We start from the raw sequence: 26,084 nt of genomic DNA on the forward strand, positions 1-26,084 counted from the left end.
AAAAACGTCTTCAAGGAAAAACAAAGTCCAGTTCCTTTTTGAAAAGAGCCCCTTTGGGACACTTTTAAATAATGTGCCATTCAGTCAAGGTCAGATCTAGCAGTCTCATGACCACAGAAGCAGAGCCAAGAAGTCATGGTGTCAGGTTTTGTTCTGCCCCAGCTCTGGATTCCCAAGGATTGTGACACACACCAATGGTCCTTATCAAAGTTATAACATACCAAGAATAAACAAAGGTTGGCAACCAGCCCAGAAAACAAGATATGATAAGACACTCACTCTTCAAAAATGTTCTGTAATAATTACACGTTGTTTCCAGCAAGAAATTACTAACTGCGTGTGACTGAAATGGGCTAAGGGAGTGGCCAATTATCCTCAAGCCTTACTCTCGAGGAGACCTCCTCCTCCTGAGTAGCCACTCCTGCCTTTTGGCAGCCCTGCGTGCTCAAGCATTGAGGAGAGGCTCCTCCACTTCGCTCTCTCCACTTGAACAAGCCTCTGGAGGTACTGAAGGCCCAGGCTGAGTCTCTGCCTCTAGCACCACATCCTCTTCAGCCTCCTCGCTGTCTGATGCGAGCGCCGGCTGTGCCAGCTGCTGGCACAACCCCACACCAGCCTCTTCATCGTCAGGATCAGCCACAATCCACGCAGGCCACTGGCGGGCCACAACAGGTTTAAATAAAAACCCTAACAGTGGCCTTTAAGTTGGTAGCTTCTGCACAGAACTTAGAACTGTGGAAATGGGCCATCCTTGGGGTATCTCTGCTGCAGGGGTGAAATTTACTTACCTTTGCTATTGGTTCACAAATGTGAGCACGCGCGCCACCTCTATGCATGTGCAGAGCCTTCTGCGCATGCACAGAGGGTCAAAAATGGGATGTCATGATGTCCGGCAGCTGGGCAGAGCCTCCCGCTGCCGGCGCTACCATTTCGCCCAAGCCGGATAGAACTGGCTGAATTTCACCACTGCTCTGCTGTCATTATTAAGGAGCTCCTAGCAGTTTGCAAGAGATTTATGTTTCATCTTGCTTGATATGTACGCTTTTTATATTATACTTTGAAATCTTTTTGCTTGAATTAATAATAAAACCTAAGATTTATTTACTGGTTTGTTCATTGTCTCTGGGTCCAAAAGAGCTAATTTCCTGGGCACCTGATCACTGCCCTGACATTTAGCAAAACAACTCTGTAGCAATAAATGTATAAAAATATGAATTAAAGATGAAATCCAGGGAGCAAAGACCAACTCTACCAGATTAACTAGATCATGGGTGTCAAACTCAATTTCATTGAGGGCTGCATCAGGGTTGTGTTTGACCTCGGGGGGGGGGGGGGGCAGGGGGGCATAGCCAGCTTGATGTCACTCGTGTCAGGGGCGCCTGTGGCCCGAGAGCTCTGTCAGCAAAAATGGGTTCCTGAGCTCCGTTTTCAGCTGGGACCCTCTGCCAGTGAAAACGGAGGTCAGGAGGGCCGCAAAGCACCATGGGCTGGTCCTTTACTTTTTCCAGGATGGCTCCATGGGCCAGATCTAAGCACCCCGCAGGCCGGATCCGGCCCGCAGGCCTTGACTTTGACACACCTCAACTAGATCATCCAGCATTGTCTTCCCCATAGTCGCCAATGGGATACTAATGCTGCAGATCTGGTAATCCTTCACTTTTGTAAGCTTATTTATTCCATTTTATGTCAGTTCCTCTCACAGCTCATGGAAGCTTTCACGGTGACAACCTTCGGCTGAAGAGGTTGTAGAAAAAATGCTTTTAAAAGTATTTGGACAGGTAATTGTGGGCAGAGGTAATTTGGACAGAGAAATAGTAAGTAAGCCATTCCGAACCACCCAGAGAGCCCATGGCTAACAAAGCTTTCACCCTACATAAGTAGCATTGTTTTTCTTTCTACAAATTTGTCAATGGAAGTGAAAGTTCAACTTTGAAGAAGTTGGATTGGAAGCTAAAACAGATGAAGAATGGTCGCAGGAATTGATTATGTCTAGTTTAATGAAAAGAAGGGGGTTGGGGGTTGAAACAATAGCAGTGTTCCAATATCTAAGGGGCTTCCTCAAAGAAGAGGGGGTCAAACTATTTTCCAAAGCACCTGAAGGTGAGACAAGAAGCAATGAATGGATACTAATCAACGAAAGAGCCAGCCTAGAACTAAGGAGAAATTTCCTGACAGTGAGAACAATTAATCAGTGGAACTACTTGAATAGAATTGAATTAAAGAGTTGGAAGGGACCTTGGAGGTCTTCTAGTCCAACCCCCTACTTAGGCAGGAAACCCTTTACCACTTCAGACAAATGGTTATCCAATATCTTCTTAAAAACTTCCAGTGTTGGAGCATTCACAACTTCTGGAGGCAAGTTGTTCCACTGATTAATTGTTCTCACTGTCAGGAAATTTCTCCTTAGTTCTAAGTTGCTTCTCTCCTTGATTAGTTTCCACCCATTGCTTCTTGTCCTGCCCTCAGGTGCTTTGGAGAATAGCTTGACTCCCTCTTCTTTGTGGCAGCCCCTGAGATATTGGAACACTGCTATCATGTCCTTCTTTTCATTAAACTAGACATACCCAATTCCAGCTACCGTTCTTCATAAGTTGTAGCCTCTAGTCCCCTAATCATCTTTTTTTGCTCTTCTCTGCACTCTTTCTAGACTTTCCTCCAGAAGTTGTGGGTGCTCCAACCCTGGATATTTTTAAGAAGAAACTCGATGACATTTCATTTGTCTGAAATGGTGTAGGGTTTCCTGCTTGAGCAAGGAGTTGGGCTAGAAGACTCCAAGGTCCCTTCCAACTTTGTTATTCTGAATAGCAAGACTACAAACACTTATGAACCTCGGTGTTGGAGAAGACTCTTGAAAATACCATGGATAGCTTTGAAAACAAATCAAGCAAATCAACCTAGAGTTCTCATTCAAGACACAAATGACCAGACTCAAATTATCCTATTTCAAACACATAATGCATAGACCTAGTTCTCCGTATAAGTCTATAGTCCTGGGAAAGATGGAAGGAAAAAGAAGAAGACAACCAGCAGCAATATTGACTCAATTACAGTGGTCATGGATACACAGTTGGAAGACCTGAAGGACCAGATTAGGGACAGATAGCCTTGGAGATCACTAGGCGCCAATATTGACTTGATGCCATGCAGTGTATCCATCAATTTCTTTATATCTGCCCACATTGTTGCTGTCCATAGTTATATCCCATTAATGCAAATTCCAGAGTTAACTGTGCACTCTGTGTCAAGCTACTTGTTTTTATCTGTCCTGCTGTTTCTCGGTTTCATTAGTGATTATAGCAGAAGGAGAATTATCTTTTTTTTTTCCACATCAGGTACAAGTTCAGATAGTCCTGCCAGTTCTCATTGTCTTATTTGCCTTTCTTCTCAGCTATTGAGCCTCAAATTTCATCACCTTTTTCTCCAAATTCAGTTTGCAATACTAAGTCTAAATAGCAATAGCATTGATTGATTGATTGATTGATTGATTGATTGATTCGATTTATATGCCACCCTTCTCCAGAGACTCAGGACGGATTACAATGTGTTAAGCAATAGCCTTCATACTTTTGTATATAGCTGCTTAGTAGGGCTTTCGCCCCCCCCCCCCCCCCGAGGTGTTCTTTTTTATACAAAGTCATCTTATTGCCCCCACAATCCGGGTCCTCATTTTACCTACCTCGAAAGGATGGAAGGCTGAGTCAACCTTGAGCCTGATGAGATTTGAACTTGCAGTAAATGCAGGCAGCTGATGCTACTTAACAGCACTTTAGTCTGCTGCGCCACCAAGGCTCTCTAAGACTTAGATTTATATACCGCTTTACAGTGCTTTACAGCCCTCTCTAGGTGATTTGCAGAGTCAGCACATTGCCCCCAACAGTCTAGCTCCTCATTTTATCAATCTTGGAAGGATGGAAGGCTGAGTCAACTTTGAGCCTGGTGAGATTTGAGCTGCCAAATTGTAGGCAGCTGGCAGTCGGTAGAAGTAGCCTGCAATACCTGCATTCTAACCACTGTGCCACCACAGCTCATAAATAGTAAAGATTCATGAGTAATACCAGAGGTGGGTTTCAGCAGGTTCTGACCAGTTCTGGAGAATCGGTAGTAGAAATTTTGAGTAGTTTGGAAAACCGGTAATAAAAAATTCTGACTGGCCCCGCCCCCATCTATTCTCTGCCTCCCGAGTCCCAGCTGATCGGGAGGAAATGGGGATTTTGCAGTAACCTTCTCCTGGATTGGGGAGGGAATGGAGATTTTACAGTATCCTTCCCCTGCCACGCCCACCAAGCCACACCCATAGAACCGGTAGTAAAAAAATTTGAAACCCACCACTGAGTAATACCATTTCAATAAGGTTGACCTGGAAACAGGAAGATGTTAAGACAAAGATAGGCAGTCTATTAATGGCTCTGAGCTTCCATTAACAACTGGAGGGACCAGTTCTTCTGGAAGGACCTCCAGAAGTTGTGGGTGCTTCCATCACTAGAGGTTTTTAAGAAGAGACTAGGGTTATGTACAACCTAGATCCAAAGTTCCGATGAAGTTCCATCTTCTTCCTGCAGTCACATGATCCAGTGGTGGGTTCCTCCCAGTTTGGCCCATTCGGCCGAGCCGGTAGCGGTGACGATATGATGTCACCGAACCGGTTCTCTTTGTTCGGGAGCTACCTTTTATTTGGCCCTGCCCCCAATCTATTCGCTGCCTCCTGAGTCCCAGCTGATCGGCTAGAAGGAAAAAAACTGTTTAAACTCTTGCCGCGGGGCTTCAAAGGGCCGCCCTACAGCTGATCAGTTTTAAAGGGCAGTGTGGTGGTAGACCAGTGCGTTCGAAAAACAAATGGGTAGACCGGTGCCTCCAAAAACAAATGGGTAGACCGGTGCCTCCAAAAACAAATGAGTAGACCGGTGCCTCCAAAAACAAATGGTTAGACCGGTGCCTCCAAAAACAAATGAGTAGACCGGTGCCTCCAAAAACAAATGGGTAGACCGGTGCCTCCAAAAACAAATGGGTAGACCGGTGGCTCCAAAAACAAATGGGCAGACCGGTGCTTCCAAGAACAAATGGGTAGACCGGTACAGCTCTGCAAGCAGTTAAAAGCCTGGTAGACCAGTACCTCTGCTAAATCCTAAATAATTGTCACATGACCATCAAACCACGCCCACAAAATAAGCCATGCCCACAGAACCGGTAGTAAAAAAATTTAGAACCCACCCCTGACATGATCACATTTCTGACTCTAGAAAGAGTGCAGAGAAGAGTAACGAAGATGATTAGGGGACTGCAGTCTGAAATATATGAAGAACGGCTGCTAGAATTGGGACTGTCTAGTTTAATGAAAAGAAAGACTAGAGGTGACTATGATAGTAGTGTTCCAATATCTAAGGGGCTGTCAAAAAGAAGAGGGGCTTATCTTATTCTCCACAGCTCCTGAAGGCAGGACAAGAAGCAATGGATGGGAACTAAGGAAGAAGAGAACTAACCTAGAACTAAAGAGAAATTCTCTATAGCTGTGCCTATTAATGGCTTTTGGAATGTACAGATGCGTGGGCCAATCAGAGGGCAGCTAATACGTTTGAATCTTCAGGGCCCTCCCCTAACTGTCACAGTTAGAAGTATAAAAGGAGATTCTTAACAGAAATCTTTGCTCTTCAGTTTGTTTATTCAGTTTGCTCTTCACCTTGCTGTTCAGTTTGATCTTCTGTCTAGTATTGTATTGTCTTATAGGATCTTCAGTTAAATAACTGTGAGCAGTTTGGAAGTCCGTTAGAAAAGCAGTTCTGTGGTATATAGTGGTATTTCTTCTGAGGAAGAATATTATTTATTTATTTATTTATTATATTTCTATACCGCCTTTCTCCCGTAGGACTCAAGGCGGTGTACAGCCAAGAAAAATATAGACACACAAACATCATAAAATTGCTAATTAAAATATATTCATAGATAGCATATCTTAGAGAGAATAGATATGTATATAGATAGATAGCTGACAGTATAATTTATAATAGTAACTTAGTGATGTTTATTAATTGTATACATATTATTATGTTTTTATTGTGTGAATAAAAACATTTGCTGTAGGCTGCTTCAGAGGCTCATTTGTTTAAGTAGAGTTTCATAGAGATAGAGGTTCGCGGTTGATTGATTTATTAACCTCCACAACAGTTTTTAAGAGTGATTGGACAACCATTTGTCTGAAATGGTATAGACTTTCCTGCTTGAGCAGAGGGTTGGACTAGAAGATCTCCAAGCTCCCTTTGAACTCGGTTATTCTGAGGGGGGGTTGCCAATTGGCCCACATTTATAGTAGTTTGCAGTGTCCAATAGTCACATGACTGCAATTTACATTTTATGAACAATGGATTCATTTAACGGCATCATCTTCACTTAACAATTGTGATGATTCACTTAACAAACACCACAAATCAGGCTATAAAATCAGGTGCGGTCCAGTGGTGGGTTTCAAATTTTTTTACTACCGGTTCTGTGGGGGTGGCTTGGTGGGTATAAAAGGGCTTGGTGGGCGTGGCTTGGTGGGCATGGCAGGGGAAGGATACTGTAAAATCTCCATTCCCACCCCACTCCAGGGGAAGAATACTGCAAAATCTCCATTCCCACCCCACTCCAGGGGAAGGCTACTGCAAAATCCCCATTTCCTCCCGATCAGCTGGGACTCGGGAGGCAGAGAATAGATGGAGGCGGGGCCAGTCAGCATTTTTACTACCGGTTCTCCGAACTACTCAAACTTTCCGCTACCGATTCTCCAGAACTGGTCAGAACCTGAGGACCCAGTTGTGGGGGCAATAAGCTGACTTTGTATAAATATACAAAAGAATGAAGGCTATTGCTTAACACATTGTAAGCCTCCCTGAGTCTCTGGAGAAGGGCGGCATATAAATCAAATTAATTAATTAATTAATTAATTAATTAAATAAATAAATAAATAAATAAATAAATAAAATAAGAACCTGCTGAAACCCAGCTCTGGTGCGGTTGCATGATGACCTCCTTAATGACCTACATGACTTAAAAGCATAATTCCAGGCTCAATTACACTCGTAAATTGAAGACTTGATTGATTGATTGATTGATTGATTGTTTCAATTTATATGCTGCCCTTCTCCGGAGACTCAGGGCGGCTTACAATGCGTTAAGCAATAGCCTTCATACTTTTGTATATACCTGCTTAGTAGGGCTTTCGCCCCCCGCCAAGCGGTGTTCTTTTTTATACAAAGTCATCTTATTGCCCCCACAATCCAGGTCCTCATTTTACCTACCTCAAAAGGATGGAAGGCTGAGTCAACCTTGAGCCTGGTGAGATTCGAACTTGCAGTAATTGCAGGCAGCTGGTGTTACTTAACAGTGCATTAGTCTGCTGCGCCACTAAGGCCTCAGAACCTAGAGGCCCTCCAAACTCCCAGAAAAGTTTCCCCAAAGCAAGTACGTTGGGCTCAATATTTTCAACGTTTTGACTTCGACTTGAAATACATGCCGGGGGGGAGGAATTTTCTAGCAGACGCCTTATCACGAATGCCTCAATTCAACAGCAAGCGGGAGGAGATAATCCAGGCCATGATACCCAACCATCAAAGGGAGAGTGTTCACATACCCAGGAGCCTCAGCGTTCGTGGGGTGACGAATTACGTGCGGCATTAAGACTAGAATGGGATTGTATACATTTCCTGCTCTGGTCATTTAATCAAAATGAGTATCCATCATAACTTAAATTCCATTCTTGTTTCTGCCCAACAGCTATCTCTATAAGGAACAAATGCAATTTAAGAGCAAAGACATATTTAAAGTCAGATTTGTAGTCTTGCAGAATCAGTACTTTTATTTTTCATATCCAATTATTTTATACCTTTCTGGGAAATCCCATGTTATCCATCCGAATGGCAAGACTCTAATGCTTGTAACTTTACTTTTCAAGAGTGAATAGAATTCAGGTAGAAAGGTCATGCCATCAACCAGAAGGTTAAACTGAAACTAGGAAAGCAGGCAAAATTAGTTTCACCTTTCAACATTTCGCTGGCAATTGCCTGTAGTTCTTTTCTTCCTTTTCGTTTTTAATAAACGAAGGCTCAGGCTCAACCCATCCAAGACCGAGTGGCTGTGGTTTCCGATGTCCCGATATAGTTAGTTGGTGCCATCACTGACTATTGGGGGCGAATCGCTGGCCCCCACAGAGAGGGCTCGCAACTTGGGCATCCTCCTGGATTCACGGCTGTCTTTAGGAGAGCATGTGACGGCTGTGACCAGGAGGATTTTTCATCAGGTTCGCCTAATTCGCCAGTTGTGTCCCTTTCTGGATCGGGACTCCTTACGCACAGTCACTCATGCCCTCATCACTTCCCGCCTGGATTACTGCAACGCTCTCTACATGGGACTCCCCTTGAGAAGCACCCAGAGGCTCCAACTGGCACAGAGTGCGGCCGTGCGGGTGGTTTTGGGAGCGACATGGCGTTCCCATGTAACATCTCTCCTGTGCGAGCTGCACTGGCTCCCGGTGGTCTTCCGTGTGCGCTTCAAGGTCTTAGTTACCATCTTTAGAGCGCTCCATGGTTTAACACCTGGTTATCTATGGGACCGCCTGCTGCCACCAGCAGCCTCCCACCGGCCGGTACGCTCTCATAGAGAGGGGCTCCTCCGGGTGCTGTCGGCCAAACAATGTCGACTGGCGGCCCCCAGGGAGAGAGCCTTCTCTGTGGGGGCACCTACTATCTGGAATGAGCTCCCCCCAGAGATACAGAGGATCCTGGATCTACGCACCTTCCACCACGCTCTCAAGACCTTTTTATTCCATCAGGCTGGCCTGGCCTAATTTTTTCCCTTTTTTCCCTTTTTAAAACGCAAATTTTAATTCATTCTTAATTTATTGGGTGTTTTAAATCTGTCTTCGGCCAAATTGTTTAATTCGGTTTTATTCAGTTTTAAATTTTGTATTTATGTGTTTTTATCCTGTGGCTGTTCACCGCCCTGAGTCCTTCGGGAGTAGGGCGGTATATAAATCAGATAAACATAAACATAAACAAACATAAACATAAACATAATAAGACTGAATTCTGAAATTCCCCAATACCACCGTGCAATGGTTTTTGGCAGTAACAAACTATATCTCATTATTGTGAGACAATTTTAAATATTGTCCTTCTTAAAATTGTAGAAGCTCATGGTCAGTTCTGATGGAGATGTAGAGCTTGAGACCAGCATCTGGGTACAATTCCTGGAAATTCTCTCTCTCTCTCTCTCTCTCTCTCTCTCTCTCTCTCTCTCTCTCTCTCTCTCTCTCTCTCTCCCTCTCTCTCTCTCTGTGTGTGTGTGTGTGTGTGTGTCTGTGTCTGTGTCTGTGTGTATCCATATCCACAGGAAGAGACATTATTTGTGCTGAAACATCCGTTTTTACTGGGTAAGCAGAAAATTCAGTGGGTAAAGGTAAAGGTTCCCCTAGCACATATCTGATAGTCCTTCCCGATTCTAGCGGGCAATGCTCATCTCCGTTTCAAAGCCAGCGCTGTCCGAAGATGTCTCTGTGGCCAGCATGACTAAACGCCAAAGGCGCATGGAACGCTGTTACCTTCCCACCAAAAGTGGCCCCTATTTTTCTACTTGCATTTTTTACGTGCTTTCAAACTGCTAGGTTGGCAGAAGCTGGGACAAGTAATGGGAGCTCACCCCGTTATGCAGCGCTAGGGATTTGAACCACTGAACTGCCGATTTTTCGATCGACAAACTCAGCGTCTTAGCCACTGAGCCACCGCGTCAAGTGGATAGAATTCAATAAACAGAACGTTCCTTTTTTGCCTTCTAAACATAGAATTTGATGGTTGTGCTATCGCTAATACGGAAGAATTAACAGTAAAATGCTGATTTTATAATTGAATAGATAAGTTTCTTCTTAATGAGATTTCTATGGCTTCTCCTTTGCCTTACATACTCCAAGTTTTAATATTTCCACTGCTTTTTAACTAACAATTTAAAAAAAAATCGATAAAATACTGTTTAAATGGAATCAAATTAGAAACAAATAAATTAGAATAAAATTAAAAAATGATTAAATATACTCCTCCAACAGCGAAGCAAACAAAGGCATAATGTAAGACTGATTTAAAATATTTCTTCCATCATTGTGTTTCCTTCTAAATCTTGAAAGAAAGAGCTTTTGAATTAACTATAATTTGAGGAATGGCTCTTAAACTGCATTCCTTATCATTTGTAATTTAGAAAGCTGGATACAATGTCATATATTATGGAATGGTACTTAAAAATCACTGGTCCATAGCAGAATCTTACCTGCATATAAAATATAATTATATTACAGCATATATTAATGAAAACTGCATACAAAATTATGCTTCTGAAGGCACATTGTATACAGCAACAAATATTGATCTTTGCCGAATTTTTTTGAAAAAAATGGTTTTTCAGTAAAACACAAACATGTACAAATTAGTAAAAATATAGGTATTAATATCAGATTTAGAACAAACTGAAAAATGGGGCTGAAACTCTACAGCATATATTCATTAGTCTGTTCTAAAGGCCAAAACATGATATCCTAGAGTTTCTGACTAGGAAGGAATTCAATATATCTGGATTGTACCAGGCAGTGGTGGGTTTCATAAATTTTTATTACTGGTTCTGTGGGTGTGGCTTGATGGGTGTGACATGGCTTGGTGGGAGTGGCTTTGTAGGCGTGGCAGGGGAAGGATACTGTAAAATCTCCATTCCTACCACACTCCAGGGAAGGTTACTGCAAAATCCCTGCAGTTACTGCAGTTACAAAGGAGTTACTGCTCCTTTGGTCCTGTCTAGTTTTGTGACCTAGGCCCAAGTAGTTATTACCAAATACAATCAGTCCTAAACAAACATATTTTATTAGAACAGCTGAGAATTACTTCATTCTCAGCTTAGTCCAAATTAAGTCCAAAACAAGTCCTTCAGAAAAAGTCCTTCAGCCTTACCACAAACCTTTGTCTTCTTTGGCACCCTGCCAAAGGCTTTTCTTGGCAAGAACCCCACAAAGTTCAGAAACAGGAGACACCAACAAGACACAATTGAAGCAACGTTGCTTTCCTATAAAAAGCCCAAGAGCCGTTGCTGCTCTTTTAAGCCTTATGGGAGGGGCCAATCATCTCCTGGCCTTACTCCCGAGTCGTCCTTTTTGCTTTAGCTGCTCTTGCCTTCTGGCAGCTCTTCACATGTGTGCACTAGGAACAGGCTCCTCCTGTTCCTCTGCCTCTCTGCTGTCTGACTCTGGAGGCTCCGTAGTCCGTGCATCAATCCCAGATGGCCCTGACCCTATCTCTGCCTCCGATGCAAAGCCCTTGTCCGGGCCTTCCCCGACTCCAGGACTGGCCCATGGTCCTCCTCAGCCTTTTTAGTGCGTGTTGGTGCTATGATCAGTGTCTCAGTCCTAATATGGTGGAAAACCTACATTACCTTGAGATCTTTGGTTGAAAGATGGGATATATAAATATTAATTAAAATAAAACATAACAGTGTGGTTATAGCTCAAGGGGTAAGCGAGCTCATTACGCTCTATTCAATACAATGCTCCTTCGATTTTATTTTTTCGCGAGTGTTAGAATTTCCAAAATTTTGTTGTGTTGCAGATGTAAAAAGTTAATCCCCGTTTCTCTTCCCCACAAAAGAACTCAGATTGCAAGACTGATACCTGATCTGAATCAGAGCAAAATGCCTTTCATCTCCAATCATTATCACAGCAGGATCCCTTCTTCAATTACCCATCTCATCATTACCTATGCATGGAATTGATGCATGAAGAAAAATGTTCTTTTCTCCTCCTTCCACCTCCTGCCCACCCCATATGACCTCTGCTGACATCGGCAAGTCAAGCCAGAGAAACCTCCCTGCGCTGACCCAGGAACGCTTGGATAGGAAGGGACCCAAATGATTTAATGTAATGTCTCTATCTTTGGACTCACCAATTACGAGAAATACCAATAATCAGCAGCCTGTTAAATTGGGACTTTTAATAAGATGTTAAAGTAGGAGGCAGCCTCTTAGTTTCTCTTCGCTGCTCTCGTTCCTGAACAGCCGAGTGCAATTTTTACAAATGGTGATTGCTAAGATCTGGAGGACTCTCAAAAGAAGTCTTAGGAAGGGGGGAAAATGTGATTTATAGTCCAATGTCGTATCATGCATAAAACATCTTGGCTATTTTTAAAAAGCATATATTTCCTTTTTGATGTTTACTTTGTCTAAAATCCAACTTTTAGTTAGTTTTTAGTTGAGTCTAGTTTAGTTTACTTTAGTTTGAGTCAGTTTGGTTTATTTTATTTATTTATTTATTTATTTATTTATTTATTTATTTATTTATTTATTTATTTATTTAAATTTTTATACCGCCCTTCTCCCGAGGGATTCAGCGCAGTGCACTGCCCACAATAAAACACATATATCCATAAAATTTAAAAAAACAATTTAAAAACATATTAAATAATTTGGACCCAATATTATTAAAAACTAAAACAAACCATTAAAATTCATGTGTAAGCCAGCCCAGCTTGTTGAAACAATAATGTCTTAAGGGATCATACGTATCTCCAGGGGCAGTTCATTCCAGAGGGCAGGTGCCCAAAGAGAGAAGGCTCTCCCCCTGGGGGTCGCCAGTCGACATTGTTTGACCGACGGCACCCTGAGGAGTCCCTCTCTGTGGGAGCGTATTGGCCGGTGGGAGGCTATCGGTGGCAGAAGGCGATCTCATAAGTACCCAGGTCCTAAGCCATGGAGCGCTTTAAAGATGGTAACCAGCACTTTGAATCGCACCCGGAAGACCACCGGGAGCCAGTGCAGTTCGCGCAAGAGAGGTGTTACATGGGTGCACCATGTTGCTCCCATAATCACCCGTGTGGCCGCATTCTGGACCAGTTGGAATCTCCGACTGCTCTTCAAGGGGAGCCCCATGTAGAGAGCATTAGAGTAGTCCAGACGGGAAGTGACGAGGGCATGAGTGACCATGCATAAGGAGTCCCGGTCCAGAAAGGGACACAACTGGTGAATCAGGCGAACCTGATAAAAAGTCCCCCTGGCCACAGCCGTCACATGATCTTCTAGAGACAGCCGTGCATCCAGGAGGACACCCAAGTTGCGAGCCCTCTTTGAGGGGGCCAGTCTAGAAAGGTGCCAAGCTAGAAAGCAGGAGATTAGGAGCTCAATGTCCTGCCTTAGGCATGAAAATCTACTGGGTGACTTTGGGCCATTCACTCTCTCTCTCTCAGCCCAACCCACCTTGCAGGGTTGCTGTGGGAAAAGTAGGAGGAAGAAGGTGGATTCGCCACCTTGAGCTATTCGTAAAATTAATAAAGGTGGGATACAAATGCAAACAAACAAGCAAACAAACAAATATTCTGTTTTAGATGCTGGTGATTGCAATTAGATGGTCTTTCAGCCTTAACAGGTATAGAAAGGAATGAATTATTTGGGATTCAGACTGGAACGCTTAACATTTTCTACAAAAGGTTGACATTTCCTATTACTGTGTTTCCCTGAAAATAAGACCCTGTCTTATATTTTTTTGAACCCTGAAATAAGCGCTTGGCCTTATTGCCATGCACTCAAAAACCCAATTGGCCTGACAGACACAGACTTCAGAGGATAATTGGAACTGCAGAAAAATTGCTACCAACCTGCCTTCCAAAGAGGACCTGTATACTGCATGAGTCAAAAAGAGGGCTGTGAAAATATTTACAGACCCCTCGCATCCTGGACCTAAATCAACTCCTACCCTCAAAATGACACTATAGAGCACTGCACACCAGAACAACTAGACACAAGGACAGTTTTTTTCCCAAACGCCATCACTCTGCTAAACAAATAATTCCCTCAACACTGTCAAACTATTTACTAAGTCTGCGTTACTATTAATCTTCTCATCGTTCCTATTACCCATCTCCTTCCACTTATGACTGTAACTTTGTTGCTGGTATCTTTACGATTTATACTGACTGTTTCCTAATATGATTTGATTGTTTATTTGTATCCTATGGCTATCATTAAGTGTTACAGTACTTTATGATTCTTGACGAATGTATCTTTTCTTTTATGTACTCCAAGAGGGTATGCACCAGAACAAATTCTTTGTGTGTCCAGTCACACTTGGCCAATAAAGAATTCTATTCTATTCTATTCTATTCTATTCTATTCTATTCTATTCTATTCTATTCTATTCTATTCTATTCTATTCTATTCTATTCTATTCTATTCTATTCTTCTATTCTATTCTCAGGGGATGTCTTATTTTGGGGGAAACGGTATTTTGTTTTGTATGTTTGTATTTTATATTATGAATTATTATTAATAATAATAGTAATTAAAAGTTGAAATGGCATGCTGTGGTCCACATGTGGTCCATTAATGTGGTCCATTAAGAGTCAGACATGATTCAATGACTGAAAAACAGCATCCATGTGAGAAGGAAAGAAATAGGAAGAAATAGCCATCCCAGAGGTGATTGCTCTGGGACAGAGGTATGAATGTGCAATGTGCAATGCCGATAGTCCTTCACTTCCTTCTTCGAATTTTTCAGCTTTTGTACTTGAGCCATGCTTAGCTATATATGCCCATCAAGAGGGAACCAAGATCAAGGTCTAAGGTGGACGTCCCAAAGGTACTTTTTGCAAGAGGCAACTGGACTTTCTTGTTTTTCTTTGAAGACGTTTCACTTCTCACCCAAGAAGCTTCTTCAGCTCTGACTGGATGGTGGGGAATGGAAGGATTTATACTCATTCTTTAAAGAGAGTCATTGAGGCCACTTGAAAGTTAACTGTGTCCTCAGCAGGGGTGAAATCCAGCAGGTTCTGACAGGTTCTGGAGAACCGGTAGCGAAAATTTTGAGTAGTTCGAAGAACTGGCAAATACCACTTGTGGCTGGCCCCAGAGTGGGGTGGGAATGGAGATTTTGCAATATTCTTCCCCTAGGAGTGGGGAGGGAATGGGGATTTTGCAATATCCTTCCCTTCCCATGCCCACCAAGCCATGCCCAATGAACTGGTAGTAAAAAAAAAAAAAGGATTTCACCACTGGTCCTCAGGGTCACCTGAATAGTGCAAATGGATGTCACCCTGAGGACACAGAAACACCTCCAAGTGGCCTCAATGACTCTCTTTTAAAAATGCACATGACCAGCTGTGTGCAAGGAGCATAAATCCTTCCATTCCCCACCATCCAGTCAGAGCTGAAGAAGCTTCTTGGATGAGAAGTGAAATGTCTTCAAAGAAAAACAAAGAAAATCCAGTTGCCTCTTGAAAAAGGACCTTTGGGACAACTATGACCTGGATGCCTGAGAGTCTCCATAGATGTCTAAGGTGAATGAAAAATGTGGTTGGAGAAATAGAGTTCATTCTTTCAGACAATTGCATAGAGAACTGGGACCTTCTACTTCTATCTAAGCAGTTTCATAAACATTTTGGCAAGAGTTAAAATAAATTTAAGGAGCTTTAAAAAGCTTGTAGAGAACTTCCGCTACTCTCATCTTGCCCAGTTCAATTTTCCCACAGATGTCGCATTTGAGAAGCCTCCACGTTTATTTCAAATTTCATTTTGTATAAATTTTCACTGGCAATTCTGGGTGATTTTTCTCCGCTTTCAAAAACATCCACATACTGCCTCTGAAAGCGGTAATCTGATTGCTTCCATTCTGGACTATTTTATAAACAGCTAATGTCTCACAAATTAGATAAAATCAGGCTCATAGTCTTTATTGAGAGAAAATATGTTTGACTCAACGACTCCCTGTATTTTGTCATTCATAACTCTGAAATACATCAAACATATTTTAAAACTGTGTAGATGATGCTATTGCCTCTAAATGATACAATCTAGTATTAAATTGTAACAATTCAGGGACTAAAACCATCCATCCAGTGTATGAAATATTAAAGTGCATGTAATTTTTTGTAATATCTTCGCTAGAATGATAGCCTTTAAAATAAAACTTTTGAGAACAAGTAAATGTATCAAAAGCAATTTAATACGTACTGTCAGCTTTCCACTGTCAACTATACACCGTTGATGGAAATAACATAGAAAAATGTGAATTAAAAAAAGGCATTATATGTTTTACAAACTATGGGACTGAGCTCTGGCACATAACTCAGATATACAACCTTCAAACAAGAGTGCAAATGTCTAGAGCCGTGATGGCGAATCGCGCCGCCCAGCTGATTTTCAGGCCTCCTGGGCCCACCAGAAGTAGGGAAACAGGCTGTTTCTTGCCTCCAGAGGGCCTGAGGGGTGGTGGAGAAGGCCCGTTTTTCTCTCTCACCTGGCTCCAGAGCCTCTCTATGAGTCTGGGGAGGGTGAAAACAGCCTTCCCCATCCCCCCAGAGGCCCTCCGGAGGCCAGAAACGGCCCATTTCCCAACTTCCGGTTGGACAGGAAGTGACATTTTTTTGTTGTCCCCAGCCTCCAGAGACTCCTAGAAAGGCTTCCTGTCCAACTGGAAGTTGGGAAACTGGAAGTTTCTGGCCTCTGCAGGGCTTCCGGGGGGGTGGGGAAGGCCGTTTTCACCCTCCCCAGACTCATAGAGAAGCTCTGAAGCCAGGTGAGAGAGAAAAACAGGCCTACCAGGCCATCATGTGCCAGGAGCGAGGGGAAGCAGGGGGTGGTCACATGCACATGCGCAGGGGCAGGGCGCATAGAATTATGGGTGTGGGCACGAACACGCGCACCACCCCGCCACCCCCCATTCCTGACATGCGATGGCAAAAAGGTTAGCATATGAGTACTACTTCAGGTGAACTAATGATTTAGAGTATAAGTACTACTTCAGGAGAAGATGAAAAGATTGTAGAGCGTAACAGATATTTACAGCAATTATAACCTATTCCTTTTTAATAGACTGCAACATTTGGAGTAATGCATATTTTTTTTAAACAAAACTTTTTTTCATTTTGTATATTGAATTTAGAATAAATATAAACTGAACAAATTTTTCCCCTTCCTTAAATATTAATATCTTTTTTGTACCTCTTTGATTTGCAGTTTTTAATTTTATTGTACTGTATATTAAAAGTTGCTAGCTGCTCTGAGAAATGTATTAAGGAACGGGCTATACATCATTCCACTAAATGAAAAATAAATAAATTATGTTTCTCTGAAGAGGGATTTGATAATTATTTCCCCTCTATATAAAACTATTATATTTAATACTTAACAACAACCAAAAAAAGATACTGGTTTACAGTTTTAATTTCATGCAACTTTCTCTTTGGAACTTAAAATATGTTTTGAAACTTATTTCTCCTTCCAACAAGAAACTACAGTTAGTTATAGAAAGAAGCCCAATGGAAATTACATCAAGGAATAATGAATCAAATCTCAGCCGTCACTCTATCCTAAACTCTTGACATTTGTCAAATACTTTACACCAGGTGTGTTCAACCTTGGCAACTTTAAGACTTATGGACTTTAAGACTTACAGACTTCAACTCCCAGAATTATGCAGCCACCATGCAGGCTGGGGAATTCTGGGAGTTGAAATCTACAAGTCTTAAAGTTGCCAAGGTTGGACATTCCTATATTACACCCTCTTTCTCCAAACTTGATGCCTTCCCAGTGTATGGTTTTCAACGCCCAGAATTCCTAGCAGTACCAATGCCTGCTGGGAAATTCTTGAACCCTATATATTCAGAAGATAACCAACTTGGGAGAGGATGATTGCATGGAGAGTAGAGCATATCAATTTGTTGCTGTCTGTCTTCTATATCATTGTGCAGGAGACGCTCAACAGAAAATTCCATAAATTTATGGGATATGGGATGAAGAGAGATTTGTTTAACCTTAGACAGAGCGAAGAGTTATTATATGTGTTTATACCTGTTGCGATGAAGGTTGGAAGTCATTTTTTTATATTTTTATATTTTTTCTTTATTATATTTTTCTTTTCTTCTTTTTCCTTTTGGCCTACACTTTTTATTCTTTCTTTCCATTCTCTTTTTTTTTTTCATCTAAGTTTAGCTGGTATTAGGTTTTTTTTTTTTTTACTATTGTAATAAAAATTCTATTGTATAGAGACAGAGAGAGAGAGAAGATGAAAGGGAGAAGATTTTTAAAAAAGTCCAAGAGAGGGTTGAAAATCAGGCTGAAATTAATAGAGTGGAATTTAACAGACATAAATTTAAATTCAGTAGAACTCAATAGGTAAACACTGCCTGTCAACCTGTTCTATTTTGTTTGCTCAAATCTTTCGCCTTGCTTATTATTTATTGTACATTGACTTTAAAAAAAAAATCTTGTATTGATAGTTCCTCAGATTTGATCTGCAGTCAGATGGTGCCGAAATCAAATAAATAACTCAATATAACAGATGGAGGATGATCAAGCTTGGAGGAATCCTGTCTATCGATGCCACATATTTCTCTTTATTTGCCGTAATATCACCAGGGGTTCCATTAGAGTTTTATACATATAATTATCTCAATATTCATAATGTATATGTACTATACATAAAACATTCTGCCTAGGAGTCTCAGTTTTTCTAGCATTGCTGCTTATAAAACAGAAGGAGAAGGCACATTTGCACACAGAACAGATAGGCTCCAATAATTGCAGCCTTTCGTAAAAATTCACCAACACATTCCTTTTCCTCAGTGCTTCAGTATATATCTATAGGGCTGCTGCATCTGATGATGGAAAGAAAATTGTCTATTGCTTATTGTGACTGCAGTACTAATACAAATGCTTGATCACTTTTTAGACTCCTCTCACCCTATCATCCTGTTTCCACTTGTCTCCAGCTTGATGTATTTTTGAAGCTGGCAGAAAAGGCATAAAAATAACACTTTTTACACACAACAAATGAATTGTCAAAACGAAGTTCTGAAACCAATCTAATCAAGTTCCGTGAGTGATAAAGTTAGAAGGAGGCAGAAAGTTGTAGATAAAATGCATTTTGCATTTTAGTGTAGGAAGTTAGCACCCCACCCCTCTCCTAGGAAAATGAGATATTTTGGGAAATATTAAAAGGGCAGAATATTTCTCCTAAACGGGAGGCAGAAACTCAGCCTCTCCACCTTTGTCAATGGGCCATTAAGGCCTGAGCCAGTCTATTCCACATAGCAAAGATCTACCTCTATGGCAGAGCCATAGTAGGAATTGCCCAAAGCCCTTTCATTACATCATCACCCAGCAAGGCTCAACCAAGCGTGGGACTCAAAAGGCAACCTACAAAGTTTCCCCCTGCATGGCCCCATGTGAGCCTGACAACCAATCAGAGCACAAGCTCAAATCAAAGCCCAATAGAGGGCATAAAATCCAGGGACTCTCAGCATCTCTGCCCTTTTTCTGCCCAGGATCTCAAGCCATGTGATCCTGTTTATCAATAAACTTTCTTTCCAAGCAACTTCCACGAATCCAGGGTCTTTTTCCCCACTTGGAACTGAACCCAGGTGGACATTTCTTCCAACATTAGAAAAGTTTTATTTTCCCTTGACTCTGTATTAATCTGTAAAGCAGTTAATTCCTAGCTTCAGAGGATGCCTCTTATTTTTGAAGATTGTAAACATGCATCTAACAGTGCAGACGCAAGAAAGGGATGGTTAGAAACATTTAAGACAAATAGGAATATGACACACATATTACCGTGGCAATAATGACATGTCTAATTTTGCAGAAACAAAACAAATGTTTGAACAAAAGAAGAAAAATATATTTTTTACAATCCTTATATTTATTTAAAATCACATTTTTCCTCAAGGCAAGATTTCTTAAGGCTAATTACTGCCAACAGCTATCAAAAGAATTGACATTTCTCTAAGTGCAACAGGCTAACAGCAAATATTATAATTTCTAAGACTTGTCTTTTAAGTTGTCTGTTATCAAGCTTTATTATAAAAACACAAGAAGTGGTTGCTAGATGCAATCGTAGGCACATCTTGTCTCTTGCAATTAAGAAGGATCAGTAAGATATTTTCAGGTAAGCCACCAGCAAGCTAGGAAAACAACAACCTCTCCATTTTATTTTTGTCACCTATGAACTTTTGTTCTGATTCTACAGAACATCTTGGTAGTTATTCTTAATTCCAGGTTACGTTTGCATAAGATTTTGCAATAGGAGAGAAGACTAAATTACAAACGAGTTATAAAACGTCAGACATAAAATGCAGATCCTTACCTCAAGATTCTCCAGAGAGAAAGCAAAACATGTATTCTATCATCTGAATGATGTATTTTGCCCCCAAAGGATGTATAACCACCCAAAATACAAGAACCAGATCACCCAAATCAGCCCATTATTTCAAACATCAGAAAAATCACCAACATTCCAAATCACGTAAAAGAGAAGAAATCACAGATTTCTTGAGGAAGCTATTGGTGATTTCTGGACTATACCATCCCAGCAACCGTGGATGTTGAGGCAATCTATCCCAACATCTACAAGAAAGATAAACTGTTTGGCTATTTAAAACATCATCATTGACAAGACAAAAACACAATGGATACCAGATTTTGAGACTTCCTACGTAGTCCAAATGACTGTATTTTTGATAGCAGCGCATGGCAGGTCTATAACTGCCTTTACATCCCCACTCAGTTTAAAATAGCTACATACATACCCACTAGTAGAGATAAACATAAACAACAACACAACCACACAAAGATGAGAACCAAATCTTGTCAAGTCTGCCTCCACATTTACAACAACGACTTCATTACATGTCTACACAACATCACCTACAATGTTATTACTTTCGGATTCTTATCCTCTGAGGTATGCCATCATGTGCCAACAATGTCCTTCTACAAGGGACAAACTAGCCAGACTATGAGCAAAATAATACATGGGCCTTAGTTGGACATCAGAGCTGACAACAGCATCAAGGCAGGGGTAGGTTCTACTTATCTTTACTACTGGTTCACAATGAGACCATGCACACACGTGAGCGAACCTGTACAGATTGCTGATGACAACATCCAGGGCAGTGGGTGGGGTCTCCCGCCAGTTTTACTACCGGTTCTTGCAAACCGGTCCACTGCAACAAGGCAATGGCACATTTCAGCCTATCAGGACCCTCCTTCAGTAACCTCAAAACATCAGGGGTAGAAGTTTGTCTACCACATTCATAGTTACAAAAAATTGGCCACCAAATTCCAATCTATTAAAAAATCCAATCTATTCTAGCAGACTTGAGTAGGGAAAGTGGTTTTTTTTGTCCTTTCAGTTTGCAAGCTGGTAGTAACACTAAGCCCTTGTATATATATAAAACTGAATAAAGTATATTTTTAAAAAAAACCAAAAAAAAAAAAAAACCCACTAAGCCCAGTGGTGGGTTGCCCCCGGTTCGGACCAGTTCTATAGAACCGGTAGTAAAACTGGCGGGAGGCTCTGCCCACTGACCCTGGAAGTCATCAGGAATCTTCTTCGCATGCAATGGCCCCATTGCGAATCGGTAGTAAAGGTAAGTAGAACCCATCCCTGACTCAGCCCCCAGCTGTCTATGAGAGCTTCTTCTCAGTCTCAGCTATTGCACAAACCCATTAGCTTCCCACCATTTCCCCACCAAGCCTTTTCTCACCTTTTAACTCATGTAATAGTGTATCTCGTCTCTCAAGCGATCCAATGAGCTGCTGAAACCTTACAGCAATAGTACTTAGACTTATGTACCGCTTCATAGTGCTTGTCAGAACTCTGGTTTACAAGATCAGCATATTGCCCTGCCAACAATCTGGGTCCTCATTTTACTGACCTCAGAAGGATGGAAGGCTGAGTCAACCTTGAGCCGGTCAGGATCAAACTCTAGGCTGTGGGCAGTTAGTCTGCAATACTGTATTCTAACTACTGCACCACCATGGCTCCTCAATAAATGAGGTTTATGCCTCAATAAAGTTGATCAGCTTGGAAGATGTTACCAGATTCCATGTATTCTAACTTTGCAAATGAAAGAAACCTTAAAAAAAAAACTTTCAGATTTGTAATTCCATCTTCAAATAAACCATAAAATATCTTATCATTCCAACCTCAATCCTTACCTGCTACTGAAACTTTGGCTGTTCGGCTGATGATAGCTCCAGTTCCTTCTAATGATGCTTCACACTGGTAAAGGCCTTCATCGGGTTTATGATGTCTGGAATGGACAATATTTTGTATCAAAAGAGATCCATTGGAAAACTGTTGTCTTCTCTCGTCCACTGCCAAGTTTAAAAAGACGCCATCCTTTTTCCATTTGATTACAGGAAATCCTTGATCTGATTCTGCCGTACAGTTCAACAAAACGTTAGTTCCCCGTGTAGTGACGGCATCTGAAGGTTCAATCAGGAAGTGCAATGTTGTAAATCCCATAATCTGTGCACCTGTTGGGATGAACAGCCAAAAATAATCCAGTTAGTCATATGCCAGGAAAGCCTTCTTTCTGCAAGATGAATATCTCCAAAATTGGAAACTTTCCTTAACTTTATCTCTATCTCTATCTCTGTCTCTGTCTCTGTCTCTGTCTCTGTCTCTGTCTCTGTCTTTCATCTATCTATCTATCTATTTATCTATATCTATCTGTCTGTCTGTCTGTCTATCAATTAATAGTGGTGGGGCTCATTAATACGAACAATGAGTCTGCTTATAGAAAGGAAGTACAAGGGCTGACATTGTGGTGTAAAGAAAATAATCCTACACTTAACACCAAAAAAACTAAAGAACTTATAATTGACTTCAGGAGGAAGAGAGATGTACATTTACCATTGTACATAAATGGTGAGGAGGTGGAGAGGATTGGTAGTTTTAAATTTCTGGGCATTTATATCTCGAAAGACCTCTCATGGACTATGAATGTTAGGCCTGGCCTAATTTTTCCCTTTTTCCCTTTTAAAACGCAAATTTTTATTTGTTTTAAATTTATTGGGGTGTTTTTAAATTTGTCTTCAGCCAAATTGTTTAATTTGGTTTTATTCTGTTTTTAAATTTTGTATTTATGTGTTTTTATCTTGTGGCTATTCACCGCCCTGAGTCCTTCGGGAGTAGGGTGGTATACAAATCAAATAAACTAAACTAAACTAAACTAACATGCTTATGAAGAAGGCACAGAGGAGGCTGTACTTCCTGAGAATGCTCAGGAAGATAAATCTATCTCAGCATCTACTTCTGTCCTACTATCGCAGCACCATTGAGAGTGTCCTGACATATGGCATTCTTGCATGGTATGGGAGCAGCTCTGTAGCGGACAAAAATGCTCTACAGAGAATCATTAAAACTGCCCAGAATATCATCAGGCTCAGCTACCAGCCCTGGATGACATCCTCGAATCTCGCTGTTTGAAGAAGTTGCATAACATTCTCAGAGACTCTTCCCATCCTGCTTATAATCTTTTTGGACTGTTGTCTTCCGGCAGAAGATACAGAACAATTAAAACTCGGACCACACGTTTTCTGAATAGTTTTTATCCCAGAGCTATAACTGCACTCAACAATGAATTAAAGGGCCACCATCAGTGAGCTGTTGGACTGCATTACTTAGTCTGTTGTGTGGATTCGGTGGTTTATAGGTGGGAAATTTGTGGTGGGTAGGAGTGTGTTTGGGGATTGTTATGTGTGTTGGACCTGGTCTTTGGGTGTTAAGTGAATTTCGTTGTATGGGTATACTGTGTATACACGTACAATGACAATAAAGTTGTTCTTGTTATTGTTGTTATTGTTGTTATTGTTATTAATATCTATCTATCTATCTATCTATCTATCTATCTATCTAATCTCTGTCTGTCTGTTTTTCTGTCTGTTTGTCTCCTTGAAATATATAGTTTTTTTAACCTGAGCTGGAACATTAAATTTAATTTTGATTTTAATTTTAGGAAACATTCTGACTACAATTTAAGGTTACCAATTAAAATAATCCCCATCTGTTCTGAACCACAATGAAACCAAAATTAGGAAACATACTGTGCTACATGTAGTTGAAGCATCACACACAAATATGCAAGGTTCAGAGTTTAGATTGCAAGAATAGATGATTGTTTCCTCACTCCCTCCACCCGACATATACACTCACACTTATTCTGTCTTAGATATTTAAAGAAAATTTAACCATACCTAAACAAATACATTTCTCTTTAGCCAGGTTCTTCTTACGTAAACCAAAATGTTTATGCAGCCCTAGTTCAGTGAAATCATAATGCACTAGTTTCTAGGTTTTTTTTCTGGCAGCCAGCAAACACTCTGCTGCCCATTGGGAGACTAAGGAGACTAAGATAGATCTATTTCGGATTTATAAGTCCTCATCAGTTAGCCACACCCTCATCCCATGTATCCTCCCTGTAAAGGTACAGTTTTTTGTTTTCTTTCCTTTTCGTAGGCTTTATGTGTATTTCTCTTTAGCCAGGTTCTTCCTAAAAATCTTGGTTTACATAGGAAGAACCTGGCTAAAGAGAAATACACATAAAGCCTATGAAAAGGAAAGAAAACATACATACATACATACGTATGTATGTATGTATGTGTGTGTATGTATATATATATATATATATATATATATATATATATATATATATATATATATATGTATATATATGTAGGTCTTTGGTTATTCGGGTCTTGTCCCACGTAAAATTGAAGGTTTCTTGGCGACGTTTCGACGAAGTCTCATTCGTCATCTTCAGGCTGGTGTTCTCGGCTTTGTGCTTCCAGGAGCAATGTGAGATCGCAGCTGTCTCTTCCTTTTAACTGCTAGTGGGGGTGTGAGCTGATTGGGTGGGGACTTGGCTGTGCTCTGATTGGATGGGGGGTTGGTTGTGCTCTGATTGGCTGGGGGTGTGTTCTGTTTGGGTGGGGGCTTGGTTGTGCTCAGCTTAGTCTGAGTTGCAGGGGGATTTGAGCTGGTGAGCTGCGTTGTTGTTGTTTGGCTTCGTGTTTGTGGCCGTGCGAGCTCTTCATGGTGGGTGTCAGTCTGCTTCATGTATGGATTGGAGGGGTTTAAAGTGGCTAATGATGCAGCTGCGGTCTGGCTTCTGGTCCTTGGTCGTGGCTCATTATCAGTGTGGGTTTGAGTCTGCTTTCTGCGTGGATGTGTGGTGGTGACATCCTGTGTGGCTCTCATGAGTGTGGGTCTGGTGTCATTTGTCGTGTTAGGGACTCGTTTGACCCCATTCTGCGGCCAGCCAGAGGTGTTATTTGCCGGTTCTCCAAACTACTCAAAATTTCCGCTACCGGTTCTCCAGAACCTGTCATAACCTGCTGGATTTCAACCCTGATATATCTATATCTATATCTATATCTATATCTATATCTATATCTATATCTATATCTATATCTATATCTATATCTATATCTATATCTATATCTATATCTATCTATCTATATATAGAAGATATATATATATCTTTCCTAATGTTCGTTAAACCAAAGAAGTATTTAATCAAGTGTATATTTGCATCCTGCCATCTGCAGAAACAAAATAACGAGAAAAGAAAGACTAATTTGCAGTTTCAGAATTCAACCAAACTCCCCAAGGCCTTTTAACTTTCCAAATCTCAACAGTAGGTTGAAAAAAAAAAAAGAAATAGTTAGCATCAAATTCATCTAAGGCAGATGCCTATCAGTATCTTAAGATCTAATCCGCTTTAGAGGGCTCAGCTTGTGTTCCACTCTACGTGTTTTATTACTTCTATCTTAGTCCTCTGCACATAGAAGAATGCAATTCCCAAAGGGTATCAATTATTCAACAGTTTACTCAAACAAACCCCTCTATAGGAAAGGAGAAGCAAATTCCAAATGCTACCGAGTCCCACCTCATATTATATATCTAATTACATGATGTTCTTTATAGTGTCACAACACTCAGTGCAATAGTATTTTATAATAGTAAAATGCAAGGAGACATCCAAAAAAGGAAATAAGACCTTAGGTACCTCTGCAGTTTTCTTGGCAAGATTTTGCTTCTTCCTACGACTGAGAGAGAATGACTGGCTCAAGGTCACCCAACTGGTTTTTATGTCTAGTTAGGAGTGTCAAACCGGCAGCCCACAAAGCAGATGCATCACGCATAGGCCACACCCAACCCAGCTCCATGAAGGGTTAAAATGTCATGATACATCACGTGGCAGCAAGTTTGATACCCGTGTGCCTAGGGGACTAGAATTCAAATCCTCTAG

General features: G+C 41.1%; 1 protein-coding gene across 1 annotated transcript in view; it reads right to left on the reverse strand.

Annotated features, from left to right (window-relative positions):
* The window catches only part of DCC (DCC netrin 1 receptor), a 764,852-nt gene extending 741,576 nt beyond the window's left edge, over positions 1-23,276 (reverse strand). The window contains exons 1-2 of the mRNA XM_070934567.1: positions 23,270-23,276; positions 21,985-22,305 (exon numbers count right to left, since the gene is read on the reverse strand). Of these exons, the coding sequence (XP_070790668.1) occupies positions 21,985-22,305; positions 23,270-23,276 (328 nt within the window). The remainder of the gene's footprint in view (positions 1-21,984; positions 22,306-23,269) is intronic.
* Positions 23,277-26,084: the final 2,808 nt, after the last annotated feature.

Source organism: Pituophis catenifer, unplaced genomic scaffold (assembly GCF_029215685.1).
Source record: "Pituophis catenifer annectens isolate HBS135680 unplaced genomic scaffold, rPitCat1.0.hap2 SCAF_2, whole genome shotgun sequence".
Lineage (NCBI taxonomy): Eukaryota > Metazoa > Chordata > Lepidosauria > Squamata > Colubridae > Pituophis > Pituophis catenifer.